General features: G+C 43.9%; 3 protein-coding genes across 4 annotated transcripts; all 3 read left to right on the forward strand.

Moving 5' to 3' along the window:
- Positions 1 to 1,942: 1,942 nt before the first annotated feature.
- usf2 (upstream transcription factor 2, c-fos interacting) lies at positions 1,943 to 8,329 on the forward strand. Of its 2 annotated transcripts, XM_041955175.1 has the most exons (11): positions 1,943 to 2,514; positions 3,225 to 3,268; positions 3,498 to 3,613; positions 4,094 to 4,213; positions 4,365 to 4,527; positions 4,634 to 4,721; positions 5,003 to 5,047; positions 5,521 to 5,579; positions 5,760 to 5,851; positions 6,261 to 6,389; positions 6,812 to 8,329. In XM_041955175.1, exons 1-11 carry the CDS (start codon positions 2,477 to 2,479, stop codon positions 6,899 to 6,901), a joined length of 984 nt encoding a protein of 327 aa, XP_041811109.1. In that variant the 5' UTR covers positions 1,943 to 2,476; the 3' UTR covers positions 6,902 to 8,329. The 2 variants fall into 2 exon arrangements, with proteins under 2 accessions (XP_041811109.1, XP_041811110.1); XM_041955176.1 differs by lacking the exon at positions 5,003 to 5,047 and having other exon boundaries at positions 1,950 to 2,514.
- Positions 8,330 to 9,709: 1,380 nt separating this feature from the next.
- On the forward strand, positions 9,710 to 12,237 carry tekt2 (tektin 2 (testicular)). The gene is made up of 9 exons (XM_041956042.1): positions 9,710 to 9,865; positions 10,010 to 10,135; positions 10,248 to 10,453; positions 10,531 to 10,674; positions 10,848 to 10,962; positions 11,286 to 11,393; positions 11,562 to 11,705; positions 11,805 to 11,884; positions 12,033 to 12,237. Exons 1-9 carry the CDS (start codon positions 9,710 to 9,712, stop codon positions 12,235 to 12,237), a joined length of 1,284 nt encoding a protein of 427 aa, XP_041811976.1.
- A 2,091-nt stretch (positions 12,238 to 14,328) lies between these two features.
- Positions 14,329 to 15,348, forward strand: LOC121620005 (free fatty acid receptor 3). The gene has a single exon (XM_041955941.1). The coding sequence runs from the start codon at positions 14,329 to 14,331 to the stop codon at positions 15,346 to 15,348; it is 1,020 nt and encodes a 339-aa protein (XP_041811875.1).
- The last annotated feature ends 4,363 nt before the right edge of the window (positions 15,349 to 19,711 follow it).

Here is a 19,711-nt window from a genome sequence, read left to right on the forward strand (position 1 = left end):
GGTTAAATGTGATCATTTGCAAATCCTTTCTCATGTGTGCTCAATAGGAAACAGCACAAAGACAATATATTTAGTGTTTGCCCTTATCAGCATCATAGTATCATGATTGGGTATGAAAGGAGCATCCTGGAAAGGCTCAGTCGTTCCGAAGCGAGGATGGAGCGAGGTTCACCTCTTTGTGAACACATGACTGGATAAAGGATGTAACTACATGGACTCAGAAACACCCCAAAATGACTGCATTATGTTTTTATTTATGTTTTACAGCATCCCAACTTTTTGAATCAGGGTTGTTAGTTAGACACAGCCAGGAAAAAACACTTAACACTTAAACATGCTTTAGCAGACCCCCATTTAAATCTGGTGGTCTCTTGCTAAGCAAAGAAAATGGGAAATAAAAGGGTAAAACTTGATGTTTAAGGGTTTTAAAACATCAGTTAAGTGTTTATTACACGTTTTCCATCAGATATTCCAGCAGTTCCCAGTTCAGGGTTTTCTTTTGCACACTTATGCTCACAGGGACTTAATTATTTGTAAGCTTTTACAACTGACTACAGCTGAGTACTTTCTTACTGAGAGGGATTTTCAGCAAACAACACATTAAGTTAGTAAAATGAGTTATTGGCCATGTTGGGCCCTGCTGTTGTGGATGTGTTTTTGGGGGTGTGCATCAGGGGTCCTAAAACATGGTTGCAACCCCTTGAAATTAGGTGCTTGTGACTTCTTTTCACAGGTTTTGGGCTCAGTGAGGACATGTCAGTGATTATTCCTTCATATGTTGATTTCTTTTTCTTTATTCCAAGGAAACAGACAGGAAGTGAGGTCTGGACTCAAACCTGCGACAATGCGATTACACGACCAGAAGGGCATCACTGCAGTATATATTGATCTGTATGAGGCATTGTCATGGATTCATGATCATTCATAGACCAGAGGAGTTTAAAGTATTAAGGGTAGAAAAGTCAGATATAAGAAACATGTATTTCATGTGTTGTCTCAGCCTGAACACGTTGTGCCCGCTCAGATTCATCTTGTGACCCCTTGAGGGATCCTGACCCGCAGGTTGGGAACCTCTAAAAAAAAAAAAAAAAAAAAAAAAAACATCATGTCTGGATGTGTTTAAGGCTCGCTGATGTCTGCAGTCTATTAACTTCTTGTTTATTGCTTTACTATGTTTCATACGAAGCTGCATTCAGTGTTTATGTGTAAATTGCTGCGTTATGTTGTTTTCTGCCGTGCAAAACACTTTGGACGGTTAATTAATGAATCAATCATTGCGAAGCTGCTGGAGCGCATTAGTTCACCCGCTCAGCAGCCAGACTCTGCAGGTCTGCAGCCTCATTAAAAAAAACACTGCGAAACAGATGTTGATTAAAACAAATAATAATCCGTGAATTTAATGAAACATTTAAAGGGAGGTGTTTCGATCTCGGTCGTGGCTGCTGAGGACGTGACGCCTGCAGACAGACGCACCGACGCTGGATTTGATGGACAGAGCAGAAAGACGGCAGGATCCGGTCCTTACTGTCCCCCGACTCAATCCGTCTCCTGGTTCTGAAGTAAAAACTGGTACTTAGCTGCTCGACGTGACATAAAAGTGATTTACGGGGAACGCGTGAGCGCGGAGAGCAGGTTTATGGCACGACAGGGCCAGTTTCTGTCATGTGGTTTGTGGGAAAACCCGTATTGGATCTCTGTGGTCACCTGGGCACAGGAGCTGAAAAAAGCGGCGCAGAAGAGCTGACTGTCCGCGTTGTGTCAGAAATAAAGAGCGTGTGGCTGAATATGAATGCCCGGAGAACACATACCCACTTGTCTCAAAAGCTCACGACAAATAATTCCTCCATATGTCAGATTTGATGCAGAAATAAACCGAGAACAGACAGAAAATCAGCGTCCAACCGACAAACTCTTCGCATCCGAGGAGTCACGTGAATACTAGGTGACAAAATGTGAACTCTTGCAGACGGAAAGCGACATTTAGCGGAATAAAAACACGACTTTGGTCGCGTAACAAAGCGCGCAAACGAGTCCACTCCGTGTCTTCTGGGGCGCATGTTTGCAGCCCGCAGCTTTGCGCGGATAAACAGCAGCTGTGCGCAGCGGAGCGACGGAAAGGAAACCGAGGACAAAAACATCCCCAGCGCCATTAAAAGGGAAACAATCTCCCATCCGTTCATCCAGGAGGGAATCTAGAAGATTACAACGATCTAAACCCCCCGACCGGAGCTCCACCGCCGCCGCGAAGCCGCGCAATCACCCGGAGACGGTTTCTTTTTTTCTGGTTTCCGCACAGACGCAGACGGCTCCGTCCTGCTCGGCAGCGGCCTCCATTTTAGCTCCTTGCCCGGTCGTTGCCTCACGTGTCCTGGACTGTCTTCCTCACATGACCCGTGTGTTTGTCCCCGTGATCAGCGCTTCCATCTCCGTAAATCAGTGTCGTTGAATATCGGCGTTTTACACCCGCAAAAGCTTCATGGATATGCTGGAGCAGAGTCTGGACAGCTCGGCGAGGTGAGAGGCTGCTGGCCGCTTCCTGCTCAGCCATGGCTCGCACCACGGCCTAAAACCTTTTTCTCCTTGCAGCGCAATGCTCCGTTAATGACCTGCCCCGCTCCAGATACTTATAATATGCGTGCATTGTGTCGTTTGGAGCCACCGATTGGAGCGGGGGCTGTGCAGCTTGCGGGGATGATGCGTTTGGGCACCCAGAAAGACGTTTTCAGCACAGTTTGTGCGCCCTTCTGCAAATGTAACACCACGATTACTGTTTTATTTACATGACAAGAAGGCTGAATGCACAGCAGCAATCTGTGACCATTTTTCATTGCGACGTGCAACTGCACTGTGCAGTTTCTGCACCCGATGCAGCACTTTTTAGGATTAAAATGCTTAAATGAAACTTGGAAGGGCGTTGTTGGGAGTGTTGTAGTTATTTGGGAAGTTTGCCTCTCCTTGTGCAGCTAATTAAAACACTAACTTGAGTTCCAGTTTTCATGTAATTGGAATTTTCCTCCCGGAAATTGCAGGAAACGTGATTCCTGCCAGATATTTATCACTTTATTTATGTCTTATCCGTCATGTCCTCACCTGGGGGCGCCCTACACCCACAGCTGGTTGTGAGAGCTTGCTCCACATGTACATCTAATGATGCTGTTTCTGAGAAATGTGCATGTTTGATTCAGCTTGCAATTGACTCACCGGTGTTCACTTTTTCTTTTCAGTCACGACAAACAGGAAACAGAAGAAGTGGTGCAGTTACAGGAAGGTGGGAGCCTCGTTTCTTGTAATCCTGACAAGTGATGCGAATGATCTGCTTCTTCTCTGAATGTGCAATCTGTGGTGCAGATTTAGGTTTTGCTTCTTTGAGACACATTGTAAGAACTTCTAGTGAAATGTGTGCCTGCTGCAGAGATGCGTTCACTCCCATCCGTTTTTTATGGTGCTGCCGTGGTGCGGCGTCACAGATTTGACACATGTTGGCCTGTGCGTTGCAGGAGAGGCGGTGGGGACGGAGGAGCAGACTGCAGTGACCATCACCGGTGTCCCGCAGGCTGCGTTCGCCGACCACAATGTGCAGTACCAGTTCCGCACAGATAACAGCGGAGGACAGGTGAGCACCTGAACCTGCCTTCTGCTCAGCAGCGTTTTTTACATGTCGGTTAGTTCATTAGTTCAGCTCTATATTCAGGAAGTCTCACTGAGATCAATACACAAGACAAGTCAGTCACACAAGCACTGATTAAAACATCCACATGATTATTTTAAAATATCAGAACTTGGACGAATGAGTTGGTTTAACGTGACAGAAAATCAGTCGACAGCGTAAAGTTCCCTCACATGTCATGAATCGCAGTAACTTCCCTTACAGGCATTTGATTTATACATGAATTCACTGTTAAAGGTGAGTCCTTTAAATGCAGAGCATTGCTCTAACCTCAGTCCCGTGCTTCAACACGTGGATGTGTGTCGGCCGTTTTCCGTTAGCGAGCCCTGCTGTCGCTGTGATTCTGCAGAAAAAACCTTTAAAACGTCGTAAAAGTAAACACCAGTGTTATATTTTAATGAAACTCTCTCTCTGCTCCGTCCTCAGGTGACCTATCGTGTGGTTCAGGTGACAGACGATCAGCTAGAAGCGACGGCTGACGGGACCGGAGCCGTCAGCGTCGTCTCCACCGCAGCGTTTGCCGGAGCCCCTCAGGCAGTGGCACAGGTGAGTAAACACACTGTGAGACTGAAGCAGGTGTAAGGGTGTGTTTTTGTCCAGGTTATGGCGGTAATAATTCGATGTGAACACACACACACACAGCTGTACCATGTATTAGATATTAGCTGTTGATATTAACTGACTCCACTTTCTCCAGGCTGTCATCCAGAACCCTTTCAGCAACGGGGGCAGTCCAGGCGGGGAGACCGTGGGAGGAGAGACACGCTTCGCTTATTTCCCCGCCGCCACCGTCAGCGATGGAACAGCCACGGCCGTGTCGGTGCAGGCCGCCGCCGACCCGACGATCACACAGGCGGGAGGTGAGAAAACGACGGTGGCCTCGCTGGCCCCGATCACATTCCCAATCAGTTCAGATAAAACAGCCATTTGAGGATAGCTTAATTCTTCCCCTTCTGTCTCTTCCAGGGCAGTTTTACGTGATGATGAGCCCCCCTGAGGTGCTGCAGACGACGGCCCCTCGTACCATCGCGCCACGCACACACACCTACACTGCGTGAGTATAGCAGGCCGCCCCCACACGCTCACCCCTGCAGATACCAGACCGCCATAACTCTCTCCCCACGTGTTTGGCCGACTTCTCACCTCCCCTTTCCCCGTAACTTCGCAGTGGATCGGACGTCCTTTACCTTTTCCCTTTTTGGAATGATCACTTTTGTAATTGTGTGTACAAATGAAGATAGAGAGAAAAAAAAAAAGAAAAGCAAAACAAATCCGTCATTTAAAACATCCAACATCTGAAAACCACACTCTGTCCTACTTACCTGCCATCCCCAGAGACCTTGGTGAAAGCGAGATGTTGCAGCATGGCAGTACAAACTGGTGAGAAGAACTTTCACATACGCCCCCACCCTGCCCCCATCATGTGTTGTAGAGACAGACGTTTGGTGGATCACTAATCGATCATTAGCATCATTGTATCGTGAATTAAATGTTGACAGAGAGGATACTGCTGGCTGAAAGCTGTTACCTAAACCTGAGTCCTGTTAGCATAAATAAGGCTAATACCATGTTAGGAATTACACATCTGGATTCAGTGGCTGGATCCCACAAACCCTTCAGAGGACCTGAAGGTTCAGCCGTGCCTGCACCTCCTCAACAAATGAGACAGTCAAGGCTAATGAAGACTAATGGTGCATGTGGGAACACCTCATCAACCAGCCAGAATAAACAGATAAATATGTTTTTTTTGTTAACTGGGTGCTAGTTCAGGTGTCACAGATCTGGTTAATGTTAAAAGTCTGATATTATATTCATGATTTCATGGTAAAATGTGTTTTGCTGTGTCTTTACAGGAAGGTGGAGGGTACACGAGCGCCCAGAGATGAGAGGCGGAGAGCGCAGCACAATGAAGGTTTGTTGTCAGGAGAAGTGTCTTAAAGTTCATGTTTCCTGTGTTTCTGTGGATGCGACACAAACAGTAGCTGTATGTTGATGTGTACGTACAGCGCGTCAAAGTTTTCAGATTGAAAGGGCCTAAAAGATATTCCCTGTTTTTAATTAAAAATAACTATTCATATGCATTTTTTTGCAGTGGAGAGAAGAAGAAGAGACAAGATCAACAACTGGATTGTCACGCTTTCAAAAATCATCCCTGACTGCAGTGTAGACAGCAGAACTGGAGCGGTGAGTGCTTTGCAGAGATAATGTTTTCAAATTTAGCGTCAGATGGCTGTGAGAACACGCATCTTTTGGATTTCATTAAATCTGCCTGTAAAGATCAGGTTTTATGTCCTCACTTCGCTTATTTGCATGCTGAAGCAGGGATACATCCAGACTCATAACCACCACTTCAATACCCGAGTCAGTGCACTTTATCTACACTCTGTCCTTTCACCTAATGTGTGCTTGCATAACTGATGCTAAAAGTCAGATTGACACACAGCAGCTCAGGACTTTCAGTCTCAGCTCAGGTCAGATTAGGCTCTGCTGCGGCGCTTATGCAGTTTATTATTCTGATATTGCTCTGAAATTATTCAGTAAAGATTTATGTGAGGTTTTTTTTTTTTTTAACATCTCATCTTGTGTTTCTCAGAGTAAAGGAGGCATCCTGTCCAAAGCCTGCGACTACATCCGAGAGCTCCGTCAGAGCAACCAGCGACTGCAGGAGAGCTACAAAGAGGTGGAGCGAGTCGAGATGGACAACGAGATGCTTAGACAACAGGTTAACATCATCATTCCTTGAGTGCACTCAGCCTGAACTGAATGTGCATGTTTAACCTTTTATTTTGTAGAGTTGAAACCAAAAGTTTCAAAAATATCGAGGCAGGTAACCATTTACCAAAAAATTCAACACAAAACAAAGAACAAAAAGTTAACCTAATGTAATTTAGTAGTCCACTACAGTCTTAGTTTAAATTATATGGCCAGTGGCTAATATATGCTAATGTTATCCAACTTTAATATTGAGCTTAAGTGCAACTGACTCACTTTGCTGTCATTATAGCGACTGATGCTGCGTTCAAGTCATATAGGAGTAATTGCAATTACCAGTTTCCATCGTGTAATTCATGTCAACATCCAAGTTTTACAACCCCGATCAATGTAGGAATGTTTCCCACTGCTAATCATCTTTTGTTTTTCTAGATTGAGGAACTGAAGAATGATAATGCACTGCTTCGAGCACAGCTACAGCAGCACGGCGTAGAAGTCAATGGAGATGCAACGCCACAGTGATTGTGGACTGGACACATGTAACATCACAAACACAATGTCGCATTCTCCCACCCACCTGAACAATACCAGGAAAGGAATAACAATGACATGACAATTTCCATCTGAAATTGGACCACAAACACACATGCAGGGCTCGAGAAGAACACTGAAGGACGGAAAAATGAAAATGCCTCCTCCGCCTCCAGCTGTTCGGAGGTTGAACACTCTGAAATCCGTTAACTGTGTGGCTAACTGGACCTCTCACCTCTGCTTCAAGGATAACGACCTCTGCACAGCACCACCACGCTTGCACCAAACTTTCTTTTTACTTTAAATTATGAACCTGCCACAGAAAATTTACTTTTAATGATCTCACCTTTTTATTGTACCACAAACGCCTGCTTGTTCCTTCTTTTTTCTGTTGACGTTTGCTGTGTTTGAAACTAAATGTGACATGAATGATAGCTCCCATTTACTTTTAATTTATTAGTCTTTAAGGAATGTGTACACAGAGAGGAATAAGAAAAGCTGATCCTGATCTAGCAGCAAATAATGGGCAAATCAGATGTTTTGATGATGCTCATCACTGTTACTAAGGATACTGTCAGTGGATAGTATGTGTGTGTGTGTGCATGCATGTGTGTGTGGGTGTGTATAATTGATCTGTGTGCAGGTTGAGGTAACTTTTTAATTTCTGCCTCTTAACACTGACACTCCAACCACCAGGCAGAGCTTGCAAACTTAAATAATAATAATAATGATAAACACAGTCCAATGTCAGTACATGCAAATACTATAATACTTTGTTTTCTGACAAAGCAGCTTTGATAGCACAGTCATGGAGGTTTTATTTTTAGTGCAAGGCCTTAATAGAAGCCTATCGGAGAATCTAGGTGTTAACATAGCTCAGGTAAATGGGATAGTGCACTGGCAAGTGGTTCCCAGACTCAATGAAGTCTTTACATATAGAGCTTAGATCTCTGTCGTGTCCCCATTAGGTGCAATGTACAGATAAATAACAGTATGGAGATGATATTCAGCGTGTGAGTCCTTTTTAACGGGCATTAAAATATGGTTTGTTTGTATATCTGCTTAATAGGTCACTGGTGTAATGCACTGAAATAGAGGTTCAGTCATGAGAGGTCTTGGTTCGAGACCGGCCTCTGTTTGGCCCGCTCGTCCTGCTGCATTTAAGTGGACACCTGAGGTGGCTTTTTTTTTCTTTCTTTTTTTTTTTGCAGTATTTAATTCTTTAAAACTTTGGAACCGTTGCTGCTGACAGAAGACCGTAGAACAACCATGGTCAGGAAGGTGCTGAGGGGAGTTTGGATGATGATAGTTGTTGACTAACCGGCTTTTGTCTACACTGAAAGTCACCACAGCATGGAAATACAACCACTGGCATGACTAATTCTGATACTACAATAAAACAGACGTGTTTATACCTGAGTCGTGTGTGTCACGGTTGCTCCCTTCGCTTTGTGTGTTTCGAAGTTGCCTTTGGGCAGCTCGTAAGACAACTTCAGTGTTTATTTTTGCCTTTGTTTTAGGGGAGTTTGTCTTTTCGGAAACGCCGTGAACGTTGCCTCAGGATTTTAAATATTAAAAAAATGACACTCGAACGTTGTGTCGCTTCGTTGCCTGGAGACGGCTCGAGCTGTTGCTATAGGAACCCTGGTCCAGAAAAAGCTGAACTGAAATTCTGGTGAGTAAAATTCAACGAGAACAAACTCTTAAACTGACTTTTAAACTCGACGCGGTTTTTATAATTTCGGCTCTGTAAAAGGCGGGAATTGCTGATAAGAGAAGCTTGATGTTTTGGCGACGTTAACCGTAAACTTTAAGGCCTTTATGGTCCCTAAAGACAAGATGAAAAAAGTACGAGGACAGTTTCCAGTTGTGATCCGGTGAAACAGACAAACATCTGGTGGTTTGGTCTTAAAATTCTCCAGTTCATCCAGATTTTTCAAAATGTCAAGTTCCATTTGCGGGTTTAATGATTCCCTCATGTGTGTCATATTAATATGTCCGATATGTTACGTTCCGCCTTCACTGCTAGCAACCGTCAAACAGCCCATTAAATTAATTATGCTTATACAATCTACATGTACTGTGCATGTATGTGATGTAATGTCATGCTACCCTCATCTTTAAGTCACAAAAACAATGTTACTTTCATACAATATTCAATTACACTATGCTAAGTGATATTCTAGGTGATGCTGAGTATAACTACTTAAGACACAGAATAGTTGTAACTATAACAACATGCATTTTTGAGTTAGTCACATGGTAGAAGCTAAACATGAACTTATTGACTACTGTATAGGTGCCAAACAGGGGACCAAATAATAGAATATTTCCCTTAGAAGAATTGTGGTGATGTAGGTAAGTCTAGCCCTTAATTAAACTGTAACTTCCATTTCCTTTGCTGCTCTTCCGCACATTGCCCTCATAAATCAGCTCTGGTTGTTTTCTGGGTCATTCAGGCTGTGCAGAGGAAATGATGATGTGATCAGATTTTTACTGTCTACAGCCAAATTTTTCTTTCTTTGAAAGACGCCTCTTCTGAAAGTAGCATCATGATTTATGAATCAGTGGTTAATAATATTAGAAAACAGGAGTGTGATAAATGCATAATGACAGCTAGTGTTTATTGTGCTGCATCATCTCTCACTGCCTCTTCTGTTGGACTTGTACCATGCCTGTCTGTGTTTACCGTGAAACTGAAGGGTATCAATATGCTTCTGCGAGAGTGTCACCAAAACAGTTTAACTGTACTTGGCAAACACAGTGACTGGGATGTTTGCATGTTGCTGCGACAGTAGGATGTCGGCACTTCCTGCAAAGCCTGGCCTGCGCCACAGTGTGCCGGAGTGGTACGACAACAACCACCAGCTGTCTGCCACAGCACAACATGAGCGACATGTTTCTAACGTGATCCGGCAGGAAGGGAGGTCACTGCGCGACCAGACCAACTGTCAGGTGGGTTCTGGTTTATGAGGAACCAGAGGGGAGTCAGTGTGATGAAGAATATTCTGTGACACCTCGCATTGTGCACACATTCCTTTATACTTGCAGGTTTTATCGACCTCCTCTCAGTCATTTTCTTGCACTTTGTCTCTGTAGACAACCTGGGATGAAAGCGACACCTCTTGCAGGTTGAGGGACCGGGCCTGGGATGTTGCCCGGTGGAAAGAGACGTTAGAAGCATGTGCACAGAAAGTGGATAAAGAGATGGAGGCTCTCACTCTGGTGATTTGTCCAAAAACCTTTGTTCAAAACAGTACAGAAGCCATTTTTAAGTGTCAGACCCACATGTACTTTTATACCTGTGTGACCTTTGCCTTGATGTGTGTTGGGACAGTCTAAGGAGCAAACAGAGCAGGCCCTGGCTGCGACTGCCGTTCCCCTGGAGGTCAGCAATGAATGCTTGACGCTGAGGGACGGGCGGCGAGGGTACGAGCTTGTCATAGACCCCGCAGACGAGCAGCTGAAAAAAGAAGTGGCGCTGATTGAAAGAGTGCAGCAAGCTCTGCAGCAGCACATAGACAAGGCCTTTGAGCAACTGTGGTAAGAGGCACCATGGTGTGATATGAATATCACTCAGGTGCCATTTTTTAGCTTTTTCTCTTTGTTCTTGCTCCCAGTGTCCTGCAGGAGGCTCGGCACCATCTGACCGCCGACCTCCAGAACAAGATGGACGCCCTAGACATTGATATGTCCTGCCTGTCACTTACAATAAAGTCACCTGAGATCTCCCTGAAGACCAACCCAACTCGTATAGCATCAGGGTAATGCTGGGATGAGGGTGTGCATGAAATTGCAGAAAAATGACACACAGTGGTAGTAGAAGCATTATTCTACTATATTCTGTTTGTAGGATTACACCTATACTCCACCTTTTACAGTTTTCCTGGTTCACCCGTGCCTCGTTAAGTAAAATGCATGAACGGTGTCGTTGTAGTTCCTCCACCCCACAGGAGTGGATCCAGTTCAGCCAGTATAACGTAGATCGAGCCCAGGAGGCCATGCAGGTGTCCCAGCAAATGAGGGAGGACACGAGTCTCGCCAGAGCCCAGGTGTGCGTGATGTAACTTCACCTGCATGTATGGTATTTGTAGCATTGACTATATGGCATATGTATTGCAAATGTATGGTACATAAGGAGCAGATGAGTTATACTACAGCAACCAAACTGCTTTCACACAGTAATTTAGCCCAGGACTGAACACACATGAAAACAGGGGATCTGAAACGATGTGTTTGATTCACATTTCCCTTTTTGGTTTTCCGAACAGCCTGGGAATGTTGTGTACCAATCTTGCTCTCATTTCTTTTATGGTCAGCAGTGTAAAAAATGGCACATTTCCAATGAATTCTTTCTCTATTCTGTATTTCTTAGCTGCAGAACGAGTTGGACACTCAGCGCAGGGCCACCGAGTTTGCTCTCCGTAAGCGTAATCACCATGAAGAGCAGGCCCGCAATGAGCTGGAGTGGCAGATAAGAAATGTAAGATATCTAATAGCCTATAATGTCAGCTATTTATCTTTTCGAATGCAGGTTGCAGCTTTACTGTTTTTAGCATGCAGGGGCTCAAAGAGATTTTAATCCAGACTTTCTCCCAGAGGGCAAGAGATTATTGCTTACAGTGAAGTGTTTCTGCACATCTGGCTGTAGACTGAAGATGAAATGGCAGAAATGGAGAGCGACATCCAGGGGCTGGATGCAGACCTGCAGGCGAAGATGGCCTCCCTGAAACTGGCTCACACCAGACTGGAGAACAGGACCACCAGACCTGGCACGGACCTGTGCAGAGACGAGGTTTAGATAAATCCAGAATATGAGCAGTGGGAGTAAGGGCAGTAGTTAGGTCACAAGGGTTAATGCTACTTTAATCCTTTCCTTCCTGCCTGTTTCCAGGTGCAGCATGGCCTCGTTAATGAAGTCCATCAGCTGGAGTCCACAATCACAGTGCTGAAACAGAAGCTTTCTGAGGCTCAGTGAGTTTTGTTCCTATGATCCCCAAGTGGAGCTAATACTTGATCCACATTTTATTTACCAGTTCCTGTAGATCAAAAGTCAAAAAGAGAAAGAAACCACTCTGAAACTTTCAGCCATACACGTTTCTCCCGTCTCATCCTCACTCAGGCTCACTCTGCAGAAGATGAAGCTCCATCACTCCCGCATGCTGCAGGATCTGTCCAGAAAACAGGAAGCTCTGTCTCTGGAGCAACGGAGCCTGACCACCCGCACTCGCCTCACATCCACCTCCTGCACTGATAAAGCCCCGGTGCTGCTGGTCCCACTCACAAACTCCAGCGGGAGGAGCAACCTGCAGCTGCTGGCTCAGTGAGACGAGTTTATGAGGGGAGGTTATCAAATATATGAGGGTGATTCATTCTTTTTCAGCCTCATGTTTTAACCCTGCAGCCATCAAATGTTCTGCCTATAATTGAGATACATAATAAATCATCATAAATCATCCCCATTAGTGCAGAAGAACAAAATACTCTCCTGCATTTAGTTTATTAGTTTATTATTATAATACCTGTTATCTTCTTGCATGAAGTTGTCCCCTGAACTCGCTGTGTGTAGTTAATCTGCTTTTACTTGTGCTAAATTATACTATACAAAAAAACATCCAAGTGATTTTTAAAATATGAATTATTTCGTTGTTTCCTCTGATTTAATTCAACATTTAGTCTTGACAATATTTCTGGCACCTGAATGTATTTGTGCATCTTTTTTGACAAGTTTAGTGACTGTTCTCAAGTGAAAGTGCTCACGTGTTTGGTTAGATCACTACTTTTATCCACCTTTTATAGCTTTAATGGCTTTGTTTGGCCTCGTCATGTTGTTTGACCAACTGACGCTGTTTGTAGCACGAAGATGGCGATAATGACCTGAACTTTGACCCGTGCAGTGTACTCGGTTTAGATAAAATTCTGGTAAACAGGCACTAAGCACGATCCCTCATATAATAAACCCCCACAACTCTCACCCGCCTCGGTTGTAATGTCTTCAGATGGATGTGTTTGTGTCAGTTGCTGCAGGATTGAGACGAGAGAGAAAGAGCTGTTTTTAGGAAATGTTTGGAAAGTGAGATGAGTTGTCTGTTTGGGAAAATGATTCAATCACAGCATAATATAATCGTATGCTTGCCTTTAGACGAGTTTCACATTTTTCATGTTGATCTGATGTGAGCAAATGACTGAAAGGCTTCGACTTATGCTAGCAAGTGAGTAATTAGTCACTTTTCCTGTAATTGGTACCATATCTAACTAGAATATGAGGGCATCGCTGAAGCCATTGATAATTGACATAATTGATCATTTGCTTTTGTGACTGACGACTTAGCTGGGAGTAATTAAATGAGCCTCCTGACGCTCCTGAGAAACAAAACATGAGAGAATGATGAAGTCTGTGCTGATGTCAATTTCACTTCAGATAATAAATAGGATAAATATGTAGTCATTACTTTGCAAACATTCATCTGAAGATATCAGAAGTGTAACTATACACGTATTTAAACAGTGGATCGATAGACTAATCAAACAGCTAGCAGCCGTGTTTGTAACCGCTGCAGGTCTTTTCTTGGAAAAACGTTATTTCTGCTCCAATAAAATGCCTCTGCAACAAGTCACACTGATTTTCTGCTCCATTTTCCTCCCCAAAGCCTTTTGCATACACTCCCATTTTCACATTTTTTTTTCACATACACACACCGAACAACTCAATGTCCACCATAAAGCCGTGAGAATCGCCTCCACGCTGCAAACAAGTCGCCGTTTACCAAAGCCCAACCCGTCCTGTCCTGGCATCGACCATCAGCACATTTATGATTTTACTGCCCGGCCCTCCAGTTCAGTTAAACAGCCTCGGTTTTAAGGGGACGGCCATGTGCTTCCTGACGCGCTGAATTATTCTGAATCATTTCACTTAAGGGCCCAGATGCTACCTGTGTGTTTCCCACTGAGAGGGCAATTAAGGCAGCCTGGTGCCTGCTAAATGCCCCCTACTTCTGCATGAGAGGATGCGTCTCCTTATCTGCACCTCAGTCATGATGCCGTGTGCACCTCGCCCCCATTCGTGCCCACATGCATCAGGACCTTTGTGGTCACCGCCTCCTTTTTTCTTTTTTTTTTCTGCTGTCAGAGATGTGGGCTGTGTCTCAGAGCTGCGTCTGAACATGACGGAGGGAGAAACCTGCCGCTACAGCAGCTTGGAAAAGGAAAAAGCTGCCACAAAAGGAGAATCTGTCTTCTGAAAGATGTGGTTTATAAACAGAGAGGACGCGAGGACAGCCGGGCACCTAAATATTCCTCAAACGATCAGTTTGTTTGCCTGCTTCAGTGGATATTTTTCTGGCTTGCGTTTGTAATATTCACCCGTGTCATGGTAAACTGGAGGCGGTGCGACCTCTTTGCTGGACTTCCGTGTGTCCATGTCCTCAGCTGAAGAGATGCAGGTGGCTTCCAAGGACTGGGTCGCTCTCTCCGTCTACACCTTCACCTTTCTGCTGGGCCTTCCCGCCAACCTGCTGGTCCTGTTCGTGTACGTGCGCAAGGCCTGCAAGCGCGCCGCCACACCCAACGTGGTCTACGCCCTCAACCTGTGCATGGCCAACCTGGCGCTCGTGGCCTGGCTGCCCGTCAAGGCTATGGAGACTTTGTTTCAGGACTGGAGGCTGCCGCCAGCCATCTGCCTCGTCTACAGCTTCTTCCTCTTCTCCTCGCTGTACGGCAGCTGTCTGTTCCTCACCGCGGTGACGGTGGGGCGCTACCTCAGCATCGCGTTCCCGATTATCTACAAGAGGTACCGCCGTGCTCGGCTCTCCTGCGTCATCTGTGTTGCCTTGTGGGCCTTGGTGCTCCTTCACCTCGGTTGTGCTCTTGTGGCTGAAGGAGGAGCTTACTTCGTCTCCACTAAGGGTGACACCTCGGTCTGTTACGACCACTTCAACGCCTCCCAGCTGGCTGTTCTGCTGCCTCTACGCCTGGAGATGGCCATCGTCTTGTTTCTTCTGCCTCTCGCTGTGACGTCTTTTTGCACGCTGCGCTGCGTTACACTGGTGTGGCGCTCAAATTTGCGGCCTATGGGAAAGAGAAGAGTCCTGGCTGTCGCGCTCACCACGCTGGCTGTGTTTGTGGTGTGCTACGCACCCTACAACGCCTCGCACATCGTGGGGTTTGTGTTGAAGGAAAACGTCGAGTGGAGGACGTACGCCATGCTGACGAGCTCCTGTAATGTTTTCCTGGAGCCCGTGGTCATGCTGATGCTGTCCCCGGCAGTGTCGAGGGGAATCGTGGGAAGAATCTGTGGACGGCAAAGCCATTTCAGCCAAATCGAAGGGTTTCGGCATCAATGTAATAGCAGTAAGGGTGTCGCAAACGTCAAGTTACCACCGACACTGTCTGGGAAAAGCCAGGCGGGGGCCGAGGTGACGAAAGTAAGTCAGGAGTGAGGTCGCAGTGGGACGAGGCTCTTTAGGAAAAATAATCATGACAAATAGGAGGAGAAACAGGATAAAACCATTCAAGGACAGTCTGATAGAAGCCATCAGCACTGCTAATAACAGGTGAAGCAGCAAATGATCCAGATTGCCTGTTCCCAAACTTCACAGGCTTATTTTTTGTTGTGTTTTTTTGCCCCCTGACACTTGGCCATCGTCTATTAGCTCTTCTTTAACTACGTATTTCTCTAATGCAGGACGAGACTGACAAGCAGAGAGTGAAGGCTCTGCGAACTGTTTTCTTACTCCCCTTAAAATACAACAACATCATGACCCCACTGTGAAGCTTTGGCGACCCACTGTCGGGGTCGGGACCCTCAGGTTGGGAACCACTGATAGAATAGCTTCCTCAAAGTTACATCACACTGTCATCAGGCTACAACTTCCCTTTTTTCTACAGGTCAAGTGTTTCTAAAGACAAGAAGATGACAGAAGATGTTTCTAGAGTACTGACGTGTCTCATGTTTTGTCAGATTTTTTGCAGAGGATTAAAAAGTGACTCATTATGCTTTTTTTTTTCCGTTTCACATTATGGGAAACTGTTAGCAGAATTGGAAAATAAATGTGTTTTGGCAAAGGAAACTGCATCTTTGAAGGAGTAGAAATGTTGTTTTCAACTTCAAACCAGCCGGTGGTGAACTTCTCGTCAGACGGTTGGTTTGGTGGCTCCATCTGGTGTCAGTTACCGCTCAAGGGTGGAAGACAGGAATCACTTGACGTCTCCTCTGCAAAGTGTTTTCAGGGTTTTTTCCAGAGAGACAGGTAGAACCGGACCTGTGAGCAGACCCTTCCCTGCAGGTGTTCTTTGCAGCTAACACAACAGTTGTCTCACTGGCACATCTCAGTGGAAATTAGTTATTAGTTACACCTGCTCTCTTCCATGCTGAGATGAGTTAAAACTGTTCTCAACGGTTTCATGTTTGAAACTCATTCTTCATTTTAATAAATGTTTGTGCATTAATTGATTGGTTTCTTTCATATTTTAATCATTTTTCTCAGTTAAGTCTGTTTACTAGTAAAATGTTTTAAAATGTCCTTCAAAATAAAGTACATTGTCTGTTTTATTTAAAGAAGAATAAAGAAAAATACTGAATGAATGAATAAATGAAGTCTTTGCTTTGAACATGTAACCAACAAAAAAATAGTAATTTTACTTGTTCCGAAAAGGAGCAGGAAGAAGCAGAAAGTTATTTAATCCTGCCCCTTTTTCATGAATATGTGTCACTTCCTTTTGGTTACAATATAAACACAGAAACACAGTTGGAGGATGAAGACAATGAAGCCAAAAATAAAAGGGGCAGTTTTGGAAATAAATACTCACAGATGTAATGATCGGTGTGTTTGAGCTCATGATTGTCATAGAAACATATCAGCAAAACATTATCAAACCATTGTCTAATAAACAGTTTTCTGTCTGGCGTCCTACATGTGAACATACACATAAATCAAGTATTGTGAGCTAAATAAAAAGAACAAACAGCTAAAATTAAAAAGGTTTTGGACAAAAATAGATATTCAATCAGCAGATCTTACTTTATTATCTCCACTGCGTCTAACATTAGAAAAAACATGATTTTCTTTCACTATTTTCTGTATAAAATCATGTTGCTTTATGAGATGTATATCTGGAAGATGTGACAGGAATGAAAAACATGGGGATGCATAAAAGTGAGGATTTAATTTAATTAAAGGTGCACAAATAAATGCATGAAGCAAAGGCAAACAAGTATATTTACTCAAGTACAGTTTTGTGGTAATTGGGCCTTAATTGATTAATCAATTTCAGTGTATTTTATTATTCTGCTCCACTAAATTTATTTAACAGTTACAGTTTCCTTTTCAGAGTAAGATTTTAGAAACTACACAGCAGTACATGAAGCAGGTAAAAGCAGCTCCACCTCAACTGAAGTACCGCTTTCATATTTATACTTTAACTTTATTTAGACTTTTTTAATCTCACAACGGAGAAATTTACTGTTACAGAAGCTCTTTAGAACACACAAGGGGGGTGCAAACAGTATTGAGGGTGCAAATAAGAACAGTGCAATAATGTAATATAGCGATCGCAAATAAAAATAAAATAAGAATATCTTCTAGTGCAATCACAGAGGAGGTACAGGTGGTTGATAAAGTGACATCATTAATAATGATGCACTCATACAACACGAACAGGGGTTGTCCTGCCTAATGAGTACTTTTACTTTTGATACTTTAAGTACATCTGTTGCTTATATTTTCATACTTAGTAAAACTTTGAACGCAGGGCTTTAAGGTAATGGAGTGCTTTCATAGGGTGGTACATGAACTTCTCACATGTTTAACACAAAAAATATTTACAATATTTGCAAACATGTACTAATCTGGAAGCAGCCCACCTAATAAAGCAGTAATATGTTAAAATCATGCAAAGTACAAAATATAAATAATGCAAACTTTTAAGAATAATGCACGTTGGGATCCTTGTTGTTGGATAACTTGCGATGCTGATTTAAATTAAGACTCCAGTCCTGAACACATTATGTCATCCTCCTGTATAAACACGTGCTCGTGAACCAGTTGATGAACTCGCCTGGTCTTTATATGTCTTTAATGTTCAGCCTCTGTTGGCGCAGATCAGCCAGGGATCATTTGGCACCATAATCAGGTTTATTGTTGTGCTGTCAGACGATATAAAAAGGGGCTGGTTGGAGGGGATCTGATACAAACTGACTGAGTAAGTGAGCGACTCCACAGGCTGCAGACTGAACCCAGCTGTTCCCTCGGGCAGCTTGATCCTCAGTGGCCGAGTGACCAACACCAGTCAGCCAACAGATCTGGACTCATGTGAGAGGCATCAACAGATAACAGGCAGGTCGGCTTGTCTCCACTCAGACTTTTTGCAGTAACTACTGGTGCAGATGTTTTTGTGGTGTTTTGAGACGCTGGTTTGGTGCTATAAGGTTTCATGTTTGGTTCCAAAGTTGGCAAAACTTGCAGTAGAGACATTATTTTGAGTATCTTTGATTTGTTGGATTGTGTTTAATTTGTGAACATCAATTAAGATTTAATGCTCTTATTTATTTATTTTTCAAAAACACAAGATTTTGCATGCTGGATTTTAGCAAGAATGCTAATTTACATCCATAGTCCATAGGCAGACAAAAGCAGTATTATTACAAGTAACAATATGTAGATATAAATATACATTACATACAATAGGTTTTTATTCCTCCTTCATCCCTTGTGCTGGCCTGTTTATTTATACATTACTGTGCATTTTATTGCTGTGTTCATGTGTTTGTTGTAAAGTGTTTGTAGCATTGCTTTCGATAAGTATCTGGTGGCGGACCAGTCCTGTACTTACTCCCCTTTACTGACATACAGTTTGTCCAAATGATTAATTAAGCTAATTTAAAACATCCTTCATTATTTGGAATTGCAATTTTAATTCTATTTCCTTTATTTATTTTTAATGCAGAACTCCTGTTAACAAAACACATATTTTTGTGCTATATAATCCAGTTATGTTGGATTTATAAAAAGATAAACCCTGATAATTGAGGGTCTCCACGACTGAATTTTAAACGTGTCTTTAAATAAAACTCACAAAGGAAGGTGTAGCTTCCCTTTATAGCCTCTGCATATTTCTTTAAGTTTTGCTGTGAATAGAAAATAAAAGTGGCAGTTTTCCAGAGGGAACCTGTAGAGCGGACATGAACATGGCTGCCCTCTGGTGGACACTGCAGACAGGACCTGTGGTCAGATGCTCTGACACATCTGTCCCTCTCTTTGTCACTGTCCCTTCACACCAAAAGTTATTACGACACATTTCCACCCGCATCACGGCGAGCTTTTGAGCGGTTGCCTGGAGATGATGTTTGGACAGAGAGACAAAGAGTGACCGGAGGCTTATTAAATTTCCCCCTGTTGATGGTGAGACAGCAGATATTCAGCAGGACATGCGTATTAAGTGCAGTCTTGTGGTCTGATCAAACAGTTTGCTCTCAGGAGGTGAAGCATGCTGCCGGAGCCCGCAGCCTCAGACAGGACCGCCGCACGCGGATGGAGAGGCTGCATCAAGCTTGACGGAGGTGAGTCAGTCACATTTATGAAGGGAAGTTGTGACTTCTGTTGGGTGTTAGATGGAATTCATTAGATCATCAGAGGAAATTCCTCTCATGGTCCAAACCATCTGAACTGAGCTGGATGAATCTGACTTTTCCTTTCACGCCCTGCAAGTTTGGAATGAGCTGCGAGGCAACTTGGAATCTGCACTTTCTTTTGACGTGTTCAGATATATGATTAAAAGTGTTATTATTACTGAGCCCCTGATCCC

This window comes from Chelmon rostratus, chromosome 16 (assembly GCF_017976325.1).
Source record: "Chelmon rostratus isolate fCheRos1 chromosome 16, fCheRos1.pri, whole genome shotgun sequence".
NCBI lineage: Eukaryota > Metazoa > Chordata > Actinopteri > Chaetodontiformes > Chaetodontidae > Chelmon > Chelmon rostratus.

Excerpts from the sequence above, each read along its gene's own strand:
- LOC121620005 (XM_041955941.1), top strand. The coding sequence starts at position 14,329 with ATGTCCTCAGCTGAAGAGATGCAGGTGGCTTCCAAGGACTGGGTCGCT.
- tekt2 (XM_041956042.1), top strand. The coding sequence starts at position 9,710 with ATGTCGGCACTTCCTGCAAAGCCTGGCCTGCGCCACAGTGTGCCGGAG. Across the intron at positions 10,136-10,247 it reads AGATGGAGGCTCTCACTCTG|TCTAAGGAGCAAACAGAGCA; the intron begins GTGATTTGTCCA and ends GTGTTGGGACAG. Across the intron at positions 10,963-11,285 it reads CGAGTCTCGCCAGAGCCCAG|CTGCAGAACGAGTTGGACAC; the intron begins GTGTGCGTGATG and ends TGTATTTCTTAG.
- usf2 (XM_041955175.1), top strand. The coding sequence starts at position 2,477 with ATGGATATGCTGGAGCAGAGTCTGGACAGCTCGGCGAG. Across the intron at positions 5,852-6,260 it reads TAGACAGCAGAACTGGAGCG|AGTAAAGGAGGCATCCTGTC; the intron begins GTGAGTGCTTTG and ends TGTGTTTCTCAG. Across the intron at positions 6,390-6,811 it reads ACGAGATGCTTAGACAACAG|ATTGAGGAACTGAAGAATGA; the intron begins GTTAACATCATC and ends TTGTTTTTCTAG.